The sequence below is a fragment of the Lepus europaeus genome, chromosome 13 (genome assembly GCF_033115175.1).
Source record: "Lepus europaeus isolate LE1 chromosome 13, mLepTim1.pri, whole genome shotgun sequence".
Taxonomy (NCBI): Eukaryota; Metazoa; Chordata; class Mammalia; order Lagomorpha; family Leporidae; genus Lepus; species Lepus europaeus.
Genome location: NC_084839.1, coordinates 25255222 through 25277031, shown reverse-complemented (window position 1 = coordinate 25277031; position 21810 = coordinate 25255222). Strand labels below are relative to the sequence as shown.

General features: G+C 51.9%; 1 protein-coding gene across 1 annotated transcript in view; it reads right to left on the bottom strand.

Moving 5' to 3' along the window:
- Nucleotides 1–20345, bottom strand: part of PLB1 (phospholipase B1) — a 114240-nt gene extending 93895 nt beyond the window's left edge. The window contains exons 1-4 of the mRNA XM_062208826.1: nucleotides 20291–20345; nucleotides 5214–5275; nucleotides 3686–3752; nucleotides 2129–2187 (exon numbers count right to left, since the gene is read on the bottom strand). Coding sequence (XP_062064810.1) covers nucleotides 2129–2187; nucleotides 3686–3752; nucleotides 5214–5275; nucleotides 20291–20345 — 243 coding nt within the window. The remainder of the gene's footprint in view (nucleotides 1–2128; nucleotides 2188–3685; nucleotides 3753–5213; nucleotides 5276–20290) is intronic.
- Between the last annotated feature and the right edge of the window lie 1465 nt (nucleotides 20346–21810).

The following is a 21810-nucleotide window of genomic DNA, read 5'->3' as shown; positions in this document are numbered from 1 at the left end:
CAGCAAGCCCAGCTGTGGCTGGCTGCATCGTCTCCAGTTTTCGACACCAGTTCTTCCCCTTAGGATCCCTAGAGGACAGTACGCCCAGGTCTGTGGTGATGGCGATGGCCCCACATCGCCGGCCCCCAGCCCACTGCCGCCTAGTGTTAAACAGCCAGGCTGGGAACCTCAGTGGGGCGGGCAGGCTGGCCACGAGAGCCCTCTGACCAGGGACATGCTCCTTTGTATCATGACACTAAACACAAAAGTCCCACCAAGACCCAAGTCAGGGACCATGAACAGTCTAGGCGATGAGGGAAACTGCAAAGGGGACAGAAACTCAAAGAAAAAGCAGGAGCATCTGGGGCTTTTTTTTTTCTTGTGTTCTCTGTCTCCCACTGTTTTTCTCTGCTCTGTTTCTATGATGCAGAAGCCGGGCTGAGTGGTCAGTGGCCCTGTCTGTCCAGGCAGGGGCTGGATAGCTACAGGGAGCTGTGATTTCAGGGCTGACCCTGAATGCCACGGTGCCCAGCGTAGGCTGGTAATGACTGTGGAGCTGGAGAGCAGCCTAGGCTGAGCTGTACCCAGTCTCAGGAGGCCATGGGCTCACCCAGGGAGATGGGCATCTTGGGGGGCAGCAGAACTGTCAGACCCAGAGATGGAACCAAAGGCAGAAGTCACAGGCAGGCTTTGCTTTATTTTTTCCAAACGTAGTTGGTCTATCAGCTAGAGAGACAGACATCTTCCATCTGATGGTTCATTCCCCAAATGCCTGCACCAGCTGAGGCTGGGCTGGGCCAGGAACTCAGTCCAGGTCTCCCACATGAGTGGCAGGAACCCAAGTACTCGAGCCAACACCTGCTGCCTCCCAGGGTGCACATCAGCAGGCAGCCGGGAGAGGAACTGGGGCCCACACCTAGCTACTCCAAGACGGGATGCAGCAGCTGTCCCAAGTAGCATCTTAACCACTGCATTAAACCCTAACAGGTTTAACTTTAGAATCCTGACTTTGGGTGGGCGAATCCTGCTCACAGTGGGCGAATCTGAGCCAGCCGTACCTCGCAGACCCTGGAGCATCAGGATCCCTCCGTGTGGATACAGACACTCAGCAGCGTCAGCTGCTATGGAGGATGCTAGACCTCATCTCTCATTTATTTCCATCTCCCCGGGGCAAACTCCTCCCTGACTCCTATCAACACGGGTATGGTCACACAGGCCTGGATGGAATCGGGCCAGGAGGGGAGGCCCTGCCTGCCAGGTTCCGCTGGGTCCCGATCAGCCTCCCAAGGCTACGGCTCTGTGCGGAGGTGCAGTAGGGCCCAGGGCATGGCAGAGACCTGGGAAGAAGTGCTCTATTCCAGGTTCGGTGGAGAGCAGGCAGGCGACGGGGAGAAAGGATGGAGCGGAGGCCTGCTGCTCTCCGCCTCTTCTCGCCAGGAGCCTCGTTCTCTGCTCACCCCTCTCTTTTCATGTTTTCCTTTTTATGGCTTTCTTTCTCCCTTACTCAAGGCACATACCCTTTGCGGTAGGGGCTTGGTGTAGCGATTAATGTGCTGAGGGGGACCACAGCCCGTACTGGAGTGCCCAGGCTCTGCTGCTGGCCCAGCTGCCTGCTGTGGAGCACCCCGGGAGGCAGCGGGCGAGGGCTCACACAGTGGGGTCCTTGCCGCCCGCATGGAGTCCTGCATGGAGTTCCTGGCTCCTGTCTTGGGCCCAGCCTGGCCTAGCCTTGGCCATTGCAGGCATTTGGGGAATAAGACGACAGATGGGACTTGTCTGTCTTTGTGTGCGTCTCTGCCTTTCAAGTAAAATAGATATTTTAAAAAATGATTAAGATACATTTTATGCTACAATTAAAAATAATTTTTATATTTGCAAAGCAGATAATTTCTCTTATGTAGAAAGTTTAGAAGATCTTTTAAGAATTTTATTGATTTATCAAGGGATTTAATTAAAACTAGGAGTTTTTTCACCCTGATGTACAGTTAGTCATGCATTTGGTTGGGGAAAAACAGGAAAGGGATGGGATGACCAGACCCTCAGAGATTTTAGAATTTCTTCAACTCCTATGATGTTGTCTCCTAAAATGAAGCATTGGCCTAGTGACCAGGAGCCCTGTCTCCTACCGCAGGTGACTTTAAATACTCACAGTTTCCACATTGCCAATGGCTGCCACAAATTTAATGTCAGAAGGCCTCAGAGAGTGAACTGTGAAGACAGGAAACCAGGTAGGAGGTCACATTTACATCCCCACAGTGCAGGCCAAGGTTGTCACATGGGGACAGACCCAAACCCCCCCGCCCTGGAGCAGCGGCTGAGGCCAAGACCGTTGGCTATGGGGAGCAGGAAGCTTAAGACCACGCTCGGCAGGAACTCTGGGAACCCTGCTCGAAAGAGGCTCGTTCTCGCTGGCACCATGGCTCACTAGGCAAATCCTCCGCCTGCAGCACCAGCACCCCAGGTTCTAGTCCCGGTTGGGGCGCTGGTTCTGTCCCGGTTGCCCCTCTTCCAGGCCAGCTCTCTGCTGTGGCCCGGGAGTGCAGTGGAGGATGGCCCAAGTGCTTGGGCTCTGCACCCACAGGGGAGACCAGGAGGAAGTACCTGGCTCCTGGCTTTGGATTGGCGCAACGCACCGGCCATAATGGCCATTTTGGGGGGTGAACCAACAGAAGGAAGACCTTTCTCTGTCTCTCTCTCTCACTGTCTAACTCTGCTTGGCAAAAACAAACAAAACAAAACAAAACAAAACAAAACAAAACAAAAGCCAGAGGCTCGTTCTCCTGGAGGCCCCCATGCTAGCTGGACTCAGGTGCCCCAAACGCATGTCCCATGGACAATCCCTTAGGGGCTGAATTTTCCCATCACACCTGGCCCTCTCTGCCTCTTACCCCCCCCCATCCCTTGGCTCCACGTTACTGGGCCACCATTAATAAGTAAGAGGGCAACACATTAAGTAAAAATCACTTGGGTACCCAAAGGATATCTTTAGCTTGGAGTTTGCCAGAGAACAGCAAAGTCTATGAATGCACACAAACATCTGATGCAAATTACATGCAAATGCCACACAGGGAAATCTCCCTAGAAACCATCGGCCTTGCTCTGCTGGTTATGGTGAAGAGGCCATTTCCTAACAAGTGCACCCATTTCTTTTTCTATCTAAATCCTTATCTAACAGAATTGGAAGCACAGCATGCTGACCTGGAAACCCTGATCAAGTTAGGACCACGCAAACACTAAACTATGAAACCCAGTTTATAGCACAGCCACTTGATACGAGAGAGCCAGGGAAGATGACCAGCTCAAGAGCAGCTTCATCACATTGGACAAACCCGGCTCGTTCATCAGAGGGGAAATGGGGTGCAGTGGCCCCTGTGGCTACATTACAGGAAGAAGGAAGGCACGGGAGCAGCCAGCCCCCAACCCACACCTCCCACAACACTGTCCACCCACAGGGAGGAGAGATGCTGGAGGTCACCCTTGTCCAGGGAAGCCACCTGGGGACAGATGGGTTTTATTACCAAGTGGTGTGTCAGGCTACGTCCCCTCCATATGAACCACTGAGGGGCGGAACAGGGCGGGTGTGAGGGCTGGAGGATGAGGAAGAGGGAGACCCAAATGGCCAAGAAGCCTGGGGGAGCAAGGCTGGAGGCTCTGCTCCAGAGAGAGGGTGCTGGGCTTTTCCTGTCCATGGCCTTGAACCGCATACCTGACTCAGAGGGCAGGCTCTCTGCTAACTTCTTTGGGTCGCATGGGAATGGAAAAGTCTTCAGGCTCTGGAATCAAAAGTAAACATCAGAAACATCCACTCCTCCTAGGAAAATATCACAGCCCCTGAAAACTTGGCATGGAAATGGCCGCATGCTTGTTCTTTCTGGGCTCTAAACCCTGGGGGCAGGGATTGTCCGGTCAAGGGCTCCCAACTTGGCTCCTGGTGAAGGGGCACGTGCCCGGGTGTCCATAGCAGGTGACGAAGCAAGAAGTCTCAGAACAGTGGGATGGAGCAGGGAAGATGGTGGAGGAGAATAAAAATCAATTATCTGGGGGCTGGGACTGTTGTGTAGCAGGCTAAGCCTCTGCCTGTGGCATCCCACATGGCTGCTGGTTTGTAATCTGGCTGCTCCACTTCCGATCCAGCTCTCTGCTATGGCCTGGGAAAGCAGTGGAAGATGGCCCAAGTGCTTGAGTCCTACACACACATGGGAGACCCGGAAGAAGCTCTTGGCTTCAGATCTGCCCAGCTCCAGCTGTTGCAGCCATCTGGGGAGTGAACCAGCAGATGGAAGACCTTTCTCTCTGTCTCTCCCTCTAACTGCAACTCTGCCTCTCAAATAGATAAATCATTAAAAAACAATTATCTGGATGAGAAAGTTCTGGGGATGGACAGTAGTGCAACTTCCACAGTATGAACATAATTAATTCCACTGAATACACATCGAGCAGCTAAAATGTTAACTCGTATGTTCTGTGTGTTTTACCACAATAAGAAAAGGAATCAAAGAGACCCAGTACCCTTAGCCTAAAAGAAGTTTAACTCCATGTTATTTTTAGTTGTGTTGGCTCTGTTCCTTTTCACAAGCGCAAGCACACGTGGGTACTACGTCTATTTGCTGCTGAAAACCAGGTTAACTTAAAAGTAGGAGACTCACATCTTCACCCGAGCCCAGATGGTCCGAGAGCAGACGAGGGACACACTGACCCCTGCTCAGGTGCCCAAGACCACTTGGGGCCCTCGGAGCAGCTTTCTCTGTGGATAGCATGGAAGACTGGGAAGAGAGAGGCCCCGTCTTCTCTCCAAAATTCAAAGTGGACGGGAAAATGCTACGTGCAGTCAGCAGGGCGCTTGACCACATCCTTGCTCGCAGGACGCAGGTTAATTTCTCTGGAATGTCCGATTACAGTAAGAGATCTGCGTTTACTCTCAACTCTTATCTCGTGGATGTTCTGGGAAGACCTCACCCGGATGTCTTCAGATAACTCCGAAGGGCTGCTTCAAGGGTCACGCAGATAACAAGTGCATTTGGAACCTGCTCGGACACTTCTGGGAAACACCCACTCAGTCTGCAGGGACCAAAGCCCCAAAGCCCTGGAGACATAGCTACGCTCTGACAGCCCGTTTCCCAGGGGGCCTCGGGGAGGGGCGTGCCAACCTCCAGCCATGCTTGGATTCACCCATTAGAAGACGCCCCCCCCCCCCCCTCGCTCCCCCTGCCACTCCCACTCTGCAAAGCCCTCACCTCTGGCCAGAGTTGCCCTTCCAACGTGTTCTTTCCAGAAGAGGTTTGGATCTGATCTGCCCCTAAAAAAAAAAAAAAAAAGGTCCTGATTATTTTGCTGGGATTAATTCCACCCTAAATTGCAGCCTCCACGGCCTCTCCACATGCCCCGCTCAGTCCTGTGCCTCGTGTTAGGAAAGCTCACATTCCGTTCCTCCAGCCTTCAGGACTCTGTGCTTCCATAGGGCAGAACCCCCAGGCTGAACACAGAAATGTTACCAGAGAGCTATCAGCAATCACGCTGCGCCGTGCACGCGTCTGTTATAGGGTTCACAAAGGGCAGAATCCGCCAGGAAGGGTGGGGGGGGTTGGTCGGTTGTTGTTGTTTGGGGACCATGACTAAGCAGGGAAGAAGGCAAAGGACATTCCAGAATAGTCTGAAGGGAGCATGACCTTAAGAAAGGTGGGCATGGGGCTCCTAGCAGCCATCACGGTACAAAGTACGGAGCGTGTCCAGAGGACTCGCCCAATAGGGGGAAAAGGCAGGGACAGAGAAGGCAAAGACACTCCCCTTGTTCCAATTTACTCTGGACCGGTCTTTTACATTTTTTTTTTTCAAGTTTTAGCAGTCAAGTGTTCCCATAAAACATCAAGTTAAAAAAATAGTAATAGCAGCAGCACTCTAATAAAGGAAGCAAGGCAACAATTACCCCCAAGGCTGCTTCTACCATCACATGCGATATCGTTGGCTCACATTCCAGCGCCCACAGTCAGGCTGACTGCCCGTTCTGTTGTAACCGTGTCCCCCATACGCGTGCGACTGGGTATCTACCCTCAGTGTCTCGCCATGAGCTTTCTTCATGCGTTATACAATCTGGATCCTTAATTCAGCAGCTACATGGAGATGTTCACAGACAATGGGATTAAACGGTGTTTATCTTGGTGCAAAATGTTTTAAGCCATGCCTTGTTTTTTTTCCCCTAATAAGCAGTTTTTTTCATGAACTGTCTTGTTTATGATAGTGGTATTTAATCAGAGACATAGGCTCCTTGCTTTCTCTGACTTCTCCCTACCTGGTTCTCTGCCCAGGGTACGCACTCCTGCTGAGAGCAGACAATGCGAGAAGCCCCAGAGAGCATGAGGTCACGCAAGGGGAAGCCTCACTCGAGGGCAAGGCCGCAGTCTCTCTGCCACCCCGGCCTTCCTCTGCAGCTTTCCTTTTGGATCCTGGAAATTGCTGCTCGAGATCCACAAGGAGCATCCGTGTCTCTCCACTTCCTGCCCACGGCGAGATCAGGCCCCAAATTCCATGGTGAGGAACAACAGCTGTAACTTGCCTCCCGATCTGTGACCCTTTCGAAGTTCCCAGAAGCAAGCTTTCTGGGCAGACAGTCACATGATGGGCAGGTGGAGAGGTGTGGACCAGCTAGCTCGGAGTGCCGGCGAAGGCTGGGGCACGGCATTTGGAACTAGTGGGCAGGGCAGAAGAGGCCACACGGACTGACAGGAGCCAGGCTGTGCAGCCGCACAGGCCGGGCGGTGGAGGGGTGGACGATGAGCAGGACAGGTTTAAGACTGCTTTGGCGGTGTTCACTCTAAGCGGGGATTAAAGTGGAAAGGGCAGTCAACAGCACTCACGGCTGTTCTCGGCACTTCCACAGAATGACTCATTCAGTCCTCGAAGCTCTGACATAAATCACATCATCCCCACTTTACAGATCGGAGAACGAGATAGACACACGGATGCTCCTTGTGAATCTCAAGGGTTGAGTGGCATTTTCAAGGTGACACAGCTAGCCAAGGGCGACGGCTGTACCCAAAGAAGGGTGCTCTGGCTCCTTGGCCTGTGCTTGTGCCAAACAAGCCGAGTGTGAGGTGAGCCACGTGCCAAAATCTAGACCAGGGCCAGTGGACTTCGCTTGCGAAAAGCCCAAAGACTCTGTATTTTAGGGTTTGCCGGCTAACGAAGCTCAGTTGTAACTGCTCAGTTCTGTGGCCGAGGTGTGAAAGTAGTTGCGGAGGAGATGTAAACAAGCTATCTTTATTGACACAGGCCAAAATTCGAATTCATGCGTTTTCCACGACAAAATATTCCTATTCTTTTGGTTCTCCTAACTGTCTAGCAATGTGGAAACCCTTGTGTTTATCAACAAGCAGATTCTAAAGTTTGCATGGAGATAAAGGACCCAGCATAATCAATACAGTCTCGGAGGAGAACAAAGTCAGAGGACTGGCCCTATCTGGCTCCAACTCATGACTAAGCTACAGTCCCCAGGACAGCGTGCTATTGGCAAAATGTAGACAAACAGATCAGTGGAACAGAAGAGAGGACCAGGAAATACGTCCACATACAGGAAGTCAGCTGATCTCTGACAAAGAAGCAAATGCAGGCAGTGGGGCTGGGCATTTGGTCTAGGGGTCAAGACGCCTGCATCCCATATCCAAGTGCCTGGGTTCAAGTCTCAGCTCCTCTCTCGGTTCCACTTTCCCACTAATGCACATCCCAGGAGGCAGCAGTTCTTGGGTCCCTGCCTCCCATGTCACAGACCCAGATTGAGCCCCTGGCTCCTGGCTCTGGCTTGGCCCAGCCTCAGCTGTCGTGGGCATCTGGGGGAGTGAACCCGTGGGTAGGTTCTCTGTTGCTCTCACATACTTGACTCTGTCCTCTGTCTCCCTGCCTTTCAAAACAACAATAAACAAAACAGGCAGCAGGCTGACTTTGGCCCACAGGCTCCAGTTTGCCAACTGACCCCCAGTCCAGACTAGTACTAAGAGACTGTCAAGGTGAATGGGAGAGGGCAGGCAGGGTGGGACAGAGCTGAAGGAGTAAGGAAAGTTAACCCAAAGGCGGCAAGCAAGGTGAGGGAGAGAGCATAGAACGGGTGTGTAAGAGTCAGCTGTCTCATTTTTTATTTATTTGACAGAGTTAGAGAGAGAGAGACAGAGAAAGGTCTTCCTTCCATTGGTTCACCCCCCAAATAGCTGCTATGGCCAGAGTTACGCTGATCCAAAGCCAGGAGCCAGGAGCTTCCTCCTGGTCTCCCATGCGGGTGCAGGGGCCCAAGCACTTGGGCCATCCTCCACTGCACTCCCGGGCCACAGCAGAGAGCTGGACTGGAAGAGGAGCAACCGGGACTGGAACCCGGTGCCCATATGGGATGCTGGTGCTGCAGGAGGAGGATTAACCAAGTGAGCCACGGCGCCAGCCCCAGCTGTCGCATTTAAGCACAGCGGGAAGACCAGTACAGAGGGCTTACGAGGACTTCCTTCACTATCAGAAGTGCTCGAGCCCAGGGCCGCTGGCCCTGTTCCATGTGACCTATACCCAAGACTAGAACAGGGGCAAGTCGGTGGCCCTTGGGAGAAGAGCTGGCACTACCTAACCAAGAATGGACTGCCCAGGGCACTGGTCCAAGCAAAGGCTGGGGGTCACGGTGGACTCACACCCACATGCCAAGCAGAAGTTGAGAGCTGGATCCCTTGGTCTGCCAGCCTCTCCAAGGCTCAGTGTCCTTGCAAGGTGAAGTTGCTAACGCCTGCCTCACACAGTTGCTCTGAGGATTAAATGCATATAAACCTGCAGCAAGGGCAGGTGCTCTGGCACAGCAGGTTAAGGTGCCACCCATGCTGTTGGCATCTGATAGTGGAGCGCTAGTTCGTGTCTTAGCTGCTCCACTTCTGCTCCAGCTCCCTACTTATGCACCTAGGAAAGCAGCAGATATATCGTACTCGAGCCTCTGTCACCCAAATAGGAGACCTGCATGGATAAAGATCCTGGCTCTGGCCTGGCCCAGCGCTGGCCAATGTGGCTATTTGGGGAGCAAATCAGTAGATGGATGGTCTCTATCTCACTTCTCTGTCACTCTGTTTTTCAAATAAATAAATAGATCTTTAAAAATAACAACCAGGGGATGGTGCTGTGGTATGGTAGGTTAAGCCTCTGCCTCTAGCACTGGCATCTTATATGGGTGCTGGTTCGAGTCCTGGCTGACCCACTTCCGATCCAGCTCCCTGCTGGTGGCCTGGGAAAGTAGAAGATGGCCCAAGTGCTTGGGCCCCTGTACCTGCATGAGAGACCCAGAAGGAGCTCCTGGCTTCAGATCGGCCCAGCTCTGTTCATTGCAGCCATTTGAGGAGTGAACTATTGGATGAAAGACCTCTATCCTACTTCTCAAATCTTTAAAAACAAACAAGGCCAGCGCTGCAGCTCACTAGGCTAATCCTCCGCCTTGCGGCGCCGGCACACGGGGTTCTAGTCCCAGTTGGGGCGCCGGATTCTGTCCCAGTTGCTCCTCTTCCAGGCCAGCTCTCTGCTGTGGCCAGGGAGGGCAGTGGAGGATGGCCCAAGTGCTTGGGCCCTGCACCCCATGGGAGACCAGGAAAAGCACCTGGCTCCTGCCATCGGATCGGCGCGGTGCGCCGGCCACAGTGCACCAGCCGCGGCAGCCATTGGAGGGTGAACCAACGGCAAAAGGAAGACCTTTCTCTCTCTCTCACTATCCACTCTGCCTGTCAAAAATAAAAAATAAAAAACAAACAAACAAAAAAACAACCAGAAATACAGCACAGTGTCTGATGCGTGGTCAGGGTGCAGGAACCACTGGTTACAATGACGACAGTTTTATTACCAGAGTGATAGATGGCACGGGCCCTCTTTCGGATACTTTCAGTTTCAGTACTCTGGGATTTCCATGTCTACCCAAACGCTTGAGAGTTTACGGTTTTAACTTGATGTGAGTTATTCATGCGCTCTGGGGTGTCACACCAAGGGCTGTGCCTGGAACCTAAACACTAAGTGTCCACACCTGAGAACCTGATGGACGCGTGAGGCCCTGCCATCCTTTGTCCCCAAGTCTTGGGGGTACCTGGGTCCCACTTCCTGTCTCTGCCTCCTACCAGGTACATAAAAGAAAAATCCTGGCCCTGTTCCTCCCCAAGGCCATGGAATAGTTACCAAAGTCCCTGTGACACTCCTGAACCCCAGTCACAGAATCCCCAGGGAACTTCCCAGTGGGAAAGTTGGTTGGACAATATCAAGCTCCTGGATCCTGAAAGGCTTTGAGCTCCCTGAAGACTCCCACTTCAGTAAGGTCAGCAAAGGAACAAAAACACGTATTTTTCCACCTTGATGAGACTGAAAGGGAAACAACTTTGCACGCTCACAGCAACAGATTTGGCCAAGATCAGTCAGCCAAGCTGGACACAGCCACAACCTCCGAGCTCCGGAGTGACGGGCTGTCAGCATACCAGCCCTCGGCTGGTTCAGTCCCAGGCTCCTGCCTTCTGGAATCACCTTCTGAAATGCAATCTGCTCTCTGCCCCTGGCCCCCACGTGCGGATTCATGTTGGACCTGCGTGGGTGGGACCAGGGGACACTGGGTGGCAGCACGTTTTAGAAGCCCCTTGGGTGGTACTCATGTCCTTCCAAGGTTAAGAGGTCAACTCTGCAAGGAAACCCCCAGCGTGTCAGCCCATCAGCTGGCCAGAGGCAGGTGGAGTGCTCCCCAAAGCAAAGATGAAACCACGCATGCTCTGAATGTACGGGTCTCTGAGACGCTTGTCCATTTACGTTGCATCTGGAGCAGAACGTGCCCCCTGTCCCCATCCCTTCTTCGAGGGAAAAACAGCCACTTGGTGGCCTTGATCAAATGTTTAATCTCTGAAACCCGACTTCCTCAACCATAAAATAGGAGTAAGACTCGCTTCCCTACCTCCTTCTTGGGGCTGTCATGCGGATCAAAGAACAGGAGGGGAGGGCGGGGCACTGGCAGACGCTGGTCTCCCTTACAAAAGGAAGGGGCCTCCTGGGCGTTGTCAGGGGCAACGCGCACGTGGATCTGAGGTCACGCCTGGGCTTGTGTTACTTCCTCAGGCCCTTTGAAGAGCTGTGTCCTCACAGGAACCCTGGAGGCATTTTTATGGGCTCGGAGAGGCCATAGCTCCTACAGAGCACATGGGCCAGGGGAGGACAGGCCTCGGGTCAGCACTGCCATCCAGCGAAATCTGTGCTGGAAGGCTGGGACGCAGCAGGGGTTGGAGCTGGCCGGCGCTGTCCCATGCACCATCTGGGGCTGTGGGCAGGTCTCCGAGCGGCTGTCAGCTGTCTTCCCAGGCAGCACGGAGTCCTGCTTGCACTCAGGGCTTGGCAGACACTGCTGTGCACCTGCACGCAGGCATGGTCTGTGGCTGGCTGCGAGAAGCGTCAGAGAACCGTGAGTCATGCCTGGCTGCTGCTCCAGGCGCTCAGAAGGGCACGGGTGTTAGCACGGTGTCCTCTGGCCAGCGTGATGCTCGCCACGGCCAGTGGAAGGTGACACCAAGCACCAGAGAACCTTCTGGCAGTAGCCAAGTTGGCCTCGGGATGTTTGTCGCAGAATTCTAGCATGGTTGAAATGAGACCACCTCATTTACTAGCCCAGGGGACGGAGACCCAGAGAGGTTAGAAACCCACCAAAGCGAGCTCGGCGAGTCCTAAGAGGGACGTGGAATTCGGGGCTCTATCATCAGGGCTGGCACGCTTTCCTGGGAGCAGAGTCTGTTTCGGAAGCCCATAATAAATCTGGGCCTGTGTACTGGCTCTGCCCTGAGCTCCCAGCTACGGAACTTTCTTTTGCTATAGCTACAAGACCAGTTGTTAGCGGACTTGACCCACAGGCCATTTAGGTACACCATGAGGACGGCCACAGGATGCTGTAGGAGGGGCAGATGAACCCCTATCTGACCAGGCTACAGAAGGCACTACAGATGGTTTGAAAAGTCTCAACCACCACTCCCTGATGGTCACGGGGGCACACCAGCAAGGGCAACAGACTGGTGCACCCTCCTGTCTCCAGGCCCTGATGTCTACCCAACACTCACGTCACATACTCTGTGCTGGAAGACAGAAGAGTTTCAGGGCCCAGCCCTGGCCATGTGGCCATTTGGGGAGAGAATCAGAGAGAACCAGATCTCACTCTCCCAGCTCCTGCCCCTCATCAATCTGTCTTTCACATAAAATAAATCTTTAAGAGAGAGAGAGAGAGAGATGATGCCCAAGTCAAGAGCAGGGCTCCCACCATACCCAGAGCCTTGCCCACCCTCTGCCCCAGCCAGGGGCCTCGGCCACCTCAGGACCTTTCACATCTGAAGCTGCAGGCTCATCGCACCTCCCGCCCTCCCCACTCCCAACAGCAAATCAGATTCTGGGCTTGCTGCGTGACCTTGAGCAAGGCCTTCAACTTGAGGGGCTCCGGTTTTGTAAACGTAAAAGTCAGAGATTTGGATTCCACACTTCAGAAGTCTCTTTAAGCCAAATGGCACCGAGATAATCAAAAAAATGGTTCTCCTTCTCCTGGGATTCCCAGGTCCTTTTGTATCCAGTTCTTCCTTCCCCTAACTCCCAGCCCACATCCCCGCTCAGCCCACCCTGCTCCCCGTTCCTGGTCCCACGGAGGAAGCCCCTGTCCCCCAGGGCCCTGCCATGCGGCCCTCTCTGCTTATCTCGGCCCCTCCCCCTCACAGCAGTCTAGAGCCTCATCTCCCACGGGAGGCGTCTGCAGCCCACGCCTCTCCAAGCTCTCCGAATCCTGGTATTACAGCTACTTGCACCTGTGCTGGTCCTTAATTCTTCCCCCCGATTTTATGCAGTCTCTCTCTCCCTGGAGGGTTCCTTACACTTGGTTTGGTGCCGCCAGCCAGAGTCAGCCCACCCTGGCTTCTTGGAAGGCTGCTCAGACAGTTAATTGACAGCAGCAAAAACCTGGGGAAAACGATGATTGACAATGAAGTCCTAAAAACCTGCAAGGCACAGACGACACTCCAAAAGAGCCGAACTCCTGAGCCCCCCCAGAGAAAATTCCCATACCTGAGCTCGCTGTTCCAAGCAGGCAGGCTGGGGACGAGTAGGAAACTGAGGCAGCGCTACGTGGAGGAGACAGTGCGACATCAGAGTCCCCGAGATGGCTGGGATCTGACCTGGTCCCCTCCAATCAGCAGCTGGAAGGACTGGGGCCCCCACATAAGTATTCTAATGTCCCTTTCCGCTTTCCCTTTGAAAGACAGCTTTTCCAGCAGGCTGGAAGGCACCTCCTCCAGGAAGGACCTGGGGTTCCTGTGAGCAAATGCTGAGCGGCTCTCCCCACTTCCACACCTCGTTCCTCTGCTCTCACCTTTGGCTTTGCACTGACAGACCTGTCATGGGTGTGTCACCAAGGCAACAGAGGTTTAAGTTCACGGGCATGACAGCCTCCTGGGGAATGTCTGACCCACTGGGAGAAACTGGAATTCCAGCAGAAATTGTATCTTATCCGCTACAGGGGTGTCTTGCTGGCTGGCTTTTGCGCATTGCGATTTTGAGATTGGGATATTTCAGGAGCCTGTCTCCATGTGCATCAAGCCCATTTCAAAGACCTAATCGGGTTTGGCTCCGGGCTCAGACTCGGGTCTGAATTCAGGTTCCTGACCTTATCACCTGGACGGCCTCGGCACATCATTTAACGTCCGTTTTCTCATCACTAAAATGCAAATGACGACACATGCACAGGCCGTCTTAAAGGCCAGCTGTTGTGTACAGTCAGCCCTCTGTGCCTGTACTTGGCTGGTGAGTTCAACCAACTGTGGAGACAAAATTTCTGAAAAAATTTTTACATCTATTAAAAAAAAAAAAAAAAAAAAAAAAAAAACAAAAAACAAACCTGTGCGTGTTCAGACATTTGAGTCCCAGCTCCACTCCCGATCTAGCTTCCTTCAAATGGGCGCCCTTGGGGGCAGCAGGTAATGGGTCAAGTACTTGGGTTCCTGCCACTCACATGGGAGATCAATTGGGGTGCTGGGTTCCTGGCTTTGGCCTGGTCTAGCCCCAGCTGATGTGGGCATTTGGGGAGTGAATCAGCAGATGGAAGATCTGTCTCTCTGACTTAAATTCAAGTGTAGGGGAGGTTCTACACAAATACCATGCCATTTTACGTAAGGGACGTGAGCACCTGCAGAGGTTGTATTCGCAGAGGGTGCTGTAACCCATGCATGGCTGTACAGACAGGGTTTAGCGGGGGGCTTGGCTCTTGTAGGGAGGCTCTCAGAATGAATTCAGTTGGAAGGGATCTTGGGTGGTGATGTCGCCAGTGCCTGCGAGAACAACACACACTTGTATCTTCTCTGAAGAAGTCACTTTCATCCTAGGCTTCAAACAATCAAGCTGTTCAAGGATGCAACCTCAAGAGTTTCAGCGCACAATAAAAAGATGACCAACTCCACGAGCGAGCAAGGTGCCATGGGCAAGAGTCAACAGAGCAGAGCAGAGCAAAAATGGGCCAGAAAAGCTGCATACCGAGACATCTGAGGGAATTACAGAGCTGCTATGTTTGGAAAATAAGACTGGAGGTTTTTGTAGGATCCCAAAGTTATTCTTTTAAAGTTGCAAATTTGGTAAAGAATAAAAAATTAATGCTTTTGTTTTGCAGATTTATAAAGTCCTCAGTGACTGGCTGTAACGGCAAAGTGGACACTACTGAAGGAGGATGGATAAAGCAGGAGATGTGTCATGATTTAGAGTGGTGCAGTACAGGAAGAAGACAAAAAGGTGGTAAAGTTGGGAGAGTGGCAGAGGGGTGAGAGATGAAGTGAGAACAGCAAACGAACATCTCATGGCCCTCCAGAAGAAGACAGAAATAACGGAGCAGAGGCAACATGGCAACGGACATTGGCTGAACTTTGATCAATTTAAAAATTATATCAAGAACAGACTCAGGACATGCTACAAATACCAAATCAGAGAAGTTCAGGGAAATCAATCAATGAGAAACCGAACACACAGCGTAGATGGTGGAGTACTCTTCCCAAAGACAGCCACGGCACGTCCTCCCATCCTGCAGGTTCTCCTAATTGACATTCGTCACTCCTCCCATCAAGATGGGAGTCTTTTTCCTTCCCCCTTGAATCTAGGCTGGTCCTGACGCCCGCATGGACCCACAGAAGCAGCAGAAACAACTTCCAGCCCTCGGCATTAGAAGGCCTGTGGCTTCTGCTTGTGTTTTGGCGACTTGAGTCATGAGGTCATCTCAACTGTTCCACTTCTCATCCAGCTCTCTGCTATGGCCTGGGAAAGTAGAAGATGGCCCAAGTCCTTGGGCCCCTGCACCCGTGTGGGAGACCCAGAAGAAGCTCCTGGCTCCGGATTGGTGCAGCTCTGGCCGTTGCAGCCAATTGAGGACTGAACCAGTGGATGGAAGACCACTGCCTCCCCTTCCCTCTCTGTGTAACTCTGACTTTCAAACAAATAGATCTTTAAAAAATTAAAATGGGATTAATCTGACTCTAGCTATAAACAATTTTCCTGAGTCCAAATTGATGTGTGCCTGCACGCGCAGTCACATGCGTGCCTGAGTATTTCAAGGACTCGAAATAAAAAGGCTAAAACTGCTCTAGATTAAAGCGACTGGAGAGACAGGACAAATAAACGCATCATGCCGTCTTCCATGAAGCCATGGAGTAATGACTGATCAAAGAACACATCAGCAGTTAATTCACTTCATCAGCAGATTAAAGGAATAAGTCATACAATCTCATCTCAATAAGGGCAGGAAAGCATTCAGTAAAATTCAACATTCACTCATGATTTTAGATAACCTTTTGGCAAATTAGGAATAAGTTAGAATTTTCTTAGTCTCACTATTAAAAAAAAAAAACACCTCTGTAGTAGCAAACACCATCCTTGGTGATCAAAACTTGAAACACTTTCCTTTTGATCTTGGGACTAAGGTAAATGTTTGTCCAGCCAGGTCTGTGAAAATTGCAGTACAAGCACCAGGTAGCCATCAGATGAGCAAATGTAGATTGGAAAGGAAGCAATAATGCTGTCACTATTGTTAGAACTGTGCATACATAGAAAATCCAAAGACTATACGGGTAAGTTACTAGTATTTATAAGAATTCAGTAGGATTTGACGTCAACACATAGAGATCAATTTTATTTCTATAAACTGATAAACATTTTCTAAATAAAAATTTTAGGAGCTACTCGCTATACAACAAAAATGTCATAACTAGAAATAGATTCAATAAAAACGTGTACGAGACCTCAAAGACCCAAGTTCATGGTCATGGTTTGGAAGACTCATCATTGCAAAGACATCCCATCCCCCCACTTGAGTGATAGAATTTAAATCTACCTCTATCAAAATAATGACATATTTTCTTCAGTGTAAATTAACAAGCTAATAACATTTGTAAGGAATTTCCAAGTCCAGAGTGGACAGTGAGAGAGAGAGACAGAGAGAAAGTCTTCCTTTTGCCGTTGGTTCACCCTCCAATGGCCGCCGTGGTTGGCGCACTGCGGCCGGCGCACCGCACTGATCCGATGGCAGGAGCCAGGTGCTTATCCTGGTCTCCCATGGGGTGCAGGGCCCAAGCACTTGGGCCATCCTCCACTGCCCTCCCTGGCCACAGCAGAGAGCTGGCCTGGAAGAGGGGCAACCGGGACAGAATCCGGCACCCCAACCGGGACTAGAACCCGGTGTGCCGGCGCTGCAAAGCGGAGGATTAGCCTAGTGAGCCGCGGCGCTGGCCCAGATGCTTCTTAAGAAAGCGTAAGAAAGCCGCCTGTGCAGCTATAGGATGAAGACAACGTGTTATTTGCACAATTAGTCACATGGACAGTGGAACCAAAGTGGGTTCTCTGGGGAAGACCATCCATGGATCCTCAGCACGTAGGCAGAAGTGGGTCTTCAGAGCCACGGGAAAACAGTTGACTTTCAAAAAAAAAAAAAAAATGGTGCTGAGCTCACTGGATATCTGCATACTACATGTAACTGGGTCCTCTCCTACACTAGTCACACAACTCAATTGTAGACGATTGGGATTGACCAAAATGAGAAAGCTTGGAGAAGGAAGTGCAGGTCTCTTCATGACCTCAGGGTTGGAGGGGGGTTCTTAAGGCACAAAGAACACAAGCCCTAAAGGAAAAGTGGAGGAACAGAGAACCCAGGTGCCCCCAGATCCATGGGGATACATCTCAAGACCCCCAGGGCATGCCCGGCACCATGGCTAGTGCCAAACTATTCATATATGGTGTCCTGTTTCCTCCTCTACCTAAATACCTCTGGTAAAGTTTAGTTCACAAATTCGGAAGAGTAAGAGATCAATACTAACTGATAAAATGCAAGTTACAAAGATATACCGTAATAAAAATTATTAAAACCTATAAGTTATTTGGTTCTAGACTTTTCCATGTAGTAATTTTGGAACTTGATCGACTGTGGAGAACTGAAACCACAGAAAGGGAAGTGGTAGATAAGGGGACTCCTGTACAGAGATGGACAGTGGCCAGCCCGCGTATGCTGAACTGTGACCCACCGTCCGCAGCGCCCAGCACTGGAAGCCCTACCGCAAGTGCAGTGGCACTCAGCCCAGCCTGGTCAGGAACAGGTTAACCACTATCTTCTCTATTTTATGCCCCTGCTTTCAACTCAGCAGCAACCTGAGAGAGCCAACCATGCTCCTCCAATGAATCACTGAAGATACCCCAGCCACCCCATGCCAAAAACCTCCAACCTGAGCCGACCCCAAACCTTCCCTTTTTCCTTATAAAGCCTCCCTCTCCCCGGCTGCCTTTGAGGCTCTGCTTGCCGTCCCCAGCTCTGAACACACAGCCTCCGTTTGCCTCATCTCGGGGGCTTTCACTTAGGGTGGGGTCTTCAAAAAGCTCACGAATACGAGTACTCCAGAAAAAGCATGCCTGATTTCAAGTTGTTTTGCCCCAAAATAAACTCACCTTTTAATTCTCTTTTCCATTCCTTTTTGAACTATCCCATATTTCTATGAAATTAAGAATTTTGTTAATCCAAAGTCTCCATAAAGACGAGCTTTGGAGTGAGGAAAGGTATTTGCCATGCATAGAAGGAGACGCAAAATAGCTCATGGAAGAGGAACGTAAAAGACAGGCTTATTGGCCGGCGCCGTGGCTCACTAGGCTAATCCTCCGCCTTGCGGTGCCGGCACACCGGGTTCTAGTCCCGGTTGCCCCTCTTCCAGGCCAGCTCTCTGCTATGGCCAGGAAGTGCAGTGGAGGATGGCCCAAGTGCTTGGGCCCTGCACCCCATGGGAGACCAGGATAAGCACCTGGCTCCTGCCATCGGATCAGTGCGGTGCGCTGGCCGCAGTGCGCCAACCGCGGCGGCCATTGGAGGGTGAACCAACGGCAAAAGGAAGACCTTTCTCTCTGTCTCTCTCTCACTGTCCACTCTGCCTGTCAAAAAAAAAAAAAAAAAAAAAAGATAGGCTTATTTTAGCACTAAAAAACCAACCAACCAGATGCAGAAAGTCATGAAGAGAGATCATCCACACATTCCTGAAAAACGTGATTAAAAAGCTATGCAGGCCAGTGCCGCGGCTCACTAGGCTAATCCTCTGCCTTGTGGCGCCGGCACACTGGGTTCTAGTCCCGGTCGGGGCGCCGGATTCTGTCCCGGTTGCTCCTCTTCCAGGCCAGCTCTCTGCTGTGGCCAGGGAGTGCAGTGGAGGATGGCCCAAGTGCTTGGGCCCTGCACCCCATGGGAGACCAGGATAAGCACCTGGCTCCTGCCATCGGATCAGTGCGGTGCGCTGGCCGCAGTGCGCCAACCGCGGCGGCCATTGGAGGGTGAACCAACGGCAAAAGGAAGACCTTTCTCTCTGTCTCTCTCTCTCACTGTCCACTCTGCCTGTCAAAAAAAAAAAAAAAAGATAGGCTTATTTTAGCACTAAAAAACCAACCAACCAGATGCAGAAAGTCATGAAGAGAGATCATCCACACATTCCTGAAAAACGTGATTAAAAAGCTATGCAGGCCAGTGCCGCGGCTCACTAGGCTAATCCTCTGCCTTGTGGCGCCGGCACACTGGGTTCTAGTCCCGGTCGGGGCGCCGGATTCTGTCCCGGTTGCTCCTCTTCCAGGCCAGCTCTCTGCTGTGGCCAGGGAGTGCAGTGGAGGATGGCCCAAGTGCTTGGGCCCTGCACCCCATGGGAGACCAGGAGAAGCACCTGGCTCCTGGCTTCGGATCAGCGAGATGCGCCGGCTGCAGCACACCAGCCGCAGTGGCCATTGGAGGGTGAACCAATGGAAAAAGGAAGACCTTTCTCTCCGTCTCTCTCACTGTCCACTCTGCTTGTCAAAATAAATTAAAAAAAAAAAAAAAAGAGCTATGCAGAGCATATACAGGCAACTCCTAAAAGCCAACAGGGAGAAACAAGCGCCTCACAAAACAGAACCTGAGCCATCTGGAGCCACGAAAACAACTCGGCCTTATTAGTAATCAAGAAAATGCAAATGCCCTGTGTGGCAGGCATAGCAGGTGTTGTCCGTGCCCGCCGTGGCTCAGCAGGTGATTGACCCCAGGTGAGCCAGGCGCCATCCCACCCCTCATTTCCCTGGGGAGACTCCAGGGTCAGCACCTGTGTGCCCCAGGCCCAAGCCCCCAAGCACCTGGAGAGAGTCTGCGTTCAGCTTTCGGGCCCCTTTCAGTCTAAAAGGTCCTGCTTTCCTAAACAAGGGCAGAATGGGGGTGAGGGGATCCGGAGCAGGGAGGGGCCGAGGCAGAGGCCCATCGCGGCCACGGCCATCAGCACCAGGGGACTGCAGAGCTGGCGCTGGAAGCCCACTCAGCCCATGTGGCTCAGCAAACAACACGCAGGCTTTGCAGATCCCTCAATCTGCCTCCCTCTGTCCTTGCAGCAAAAATCCAAAAACCCATAAATCGTCATAGCGACAGCCAGATGTGCTTAGCCGGAGTAGTATTTCCATCTGAAGGATGAGAAAGTCCAGGGTCCAGAGAGGCAGACAGACTTACCCAAGGCCACACGGCACAAAGAACCGGAATCCAGCTTTGGAGACTCTACTCCATGGCTTTCTTCCCCACCAAGGTGCTGCTGCCTGAGGACACCTTTCCCCTCTCCCAAGAGCGGCCTCAACCCTCAGCCAGGCTGTGGGCATCTTCTGCCGTCCAGCACGAGGCAGACCAGCCCTCCCATGTCTGAGCTGCACCTTCTGGGCTCCATCTCACCAAAAGGACACCTTCCTCTCCCGAGCACCTGGCCCCCGCAACACGGGCCGAGCCAGCGGTTGTCCTCCCAGCAGAGGCCACACTTACCTCGCGCCAGGAGCGGCAGCAGCCCCAGGAGGAAGACGCTGGGCCACAGAGCCATGCCCGGACGCTGCGGGAGCCTCGGGCCTCGGGACAACCGCCTGCGTAGACGATGGGCGAGCACGCTTTCTCCTGCTTTTATGCGCCTCTGGGCTGATAGCGCACCTGTCATAAATCTTGCCGTGTTCACCTTTGAAAGGGGGCCGTGGCTGGCTGTAAATGATAAATATTAACATTTAGGCAGAAGAGTTCTTTAGGCAGATGAGTCAACGATGGACAGCATGTCCCGGTCACAGACCCTGGAACACCAGGACCACACACAGCTGCCTTCTCACAGTCTTCCATGGCGGTGGGCGCCCAGAGACTCCAGCCTTCTGGGCAGAGAGCAGGCCTGGGAATCCCAGGTGCGGGGCTCAAATTGCAAACCCACCACAGCTGTGGGAACTTGGGCGCAGCCCTTCACTCAGCCTCAGTGCTCTCAGCTGGGGGCCAGGAGATTTAAAAAAAAAAAAATAGGAAGAAAAGTCATTTTGTAATAACTTTAAGCTATAAAGCCACCTACCCATGGGGGTTCTCTTCTTCGTAGCCTGAAAGGCGTCCCCCACCATGTCTCAGGAGCACCAAAGAGGTCCCTGGTGGGCCTGATACAGACAGGGTTGCTTCTGTCCCCCACCCCCCTCCAAGCCCATGGTGGCCACAGGTGGGGCTGGCGTGCCCACTGCACATTTTTGATCTTCATGTCAAATTGAGAGGTGTGAGGCAGAGAGGTGAGCTGGGGAACCAAATGTCTTGGGCAGGATCAGCAATTTCCTTTGGGCAAATGAAGTTGGCAATGCTGGACAAGGCCTCAGCAGGGCAGACAGAGCTGGGATTTAAAATCCAAGTGACAAAATACCCTTGAGGGTAATATTTACATTTTTCCTTCCAATATCAAAAAGCAATTGCCTTGGTTAATACACACATACTTCAAAAAGTTCGTGGAAAATGGAATTAAGTTTATTCTGGTGCCACAAAAATTTGAAATCTGCATATATGAGGGGTCTTTAAAAAGTCCATGTAATGGGGGCTGGCGCTGTAGCACGGGTTAAGCCAGCACCTGCAGTGCCAGCACCGCATATGGACAAAGTCCTGGCTGTTCCTCTTCCAATCCAGCTCCCTGCTAATGTGCTTGGGAAAGCAGCAGAGAATGGCCCAAGTGCTTGGGGCCCTGCACCCACATGGGAGACAGGAAGAAGCTCCTGGCTCCTGGCTTTGGGTTGTCCCAGCCCTGGCCATTGCTGCCATGTGGGGAATGACCCAGCAGAAGGAAGATCTCTTTCTCTTTCACTCCGCTTTTCTAATAAACAAATAAATAAATCTATTTTTTTAAAAAAGTTCATGTAAGTATATAAGAAAAAAAACCTGTTTGAATTTCAAATTCTTTTTGTACCAAAACAAACTCATCTTTCAATTCCACTTCCATGAGCTTTTTGAAATAGCCTCATTTGGACAAATAAATATATTGAAATGGTCCTAGAATTTAGCTA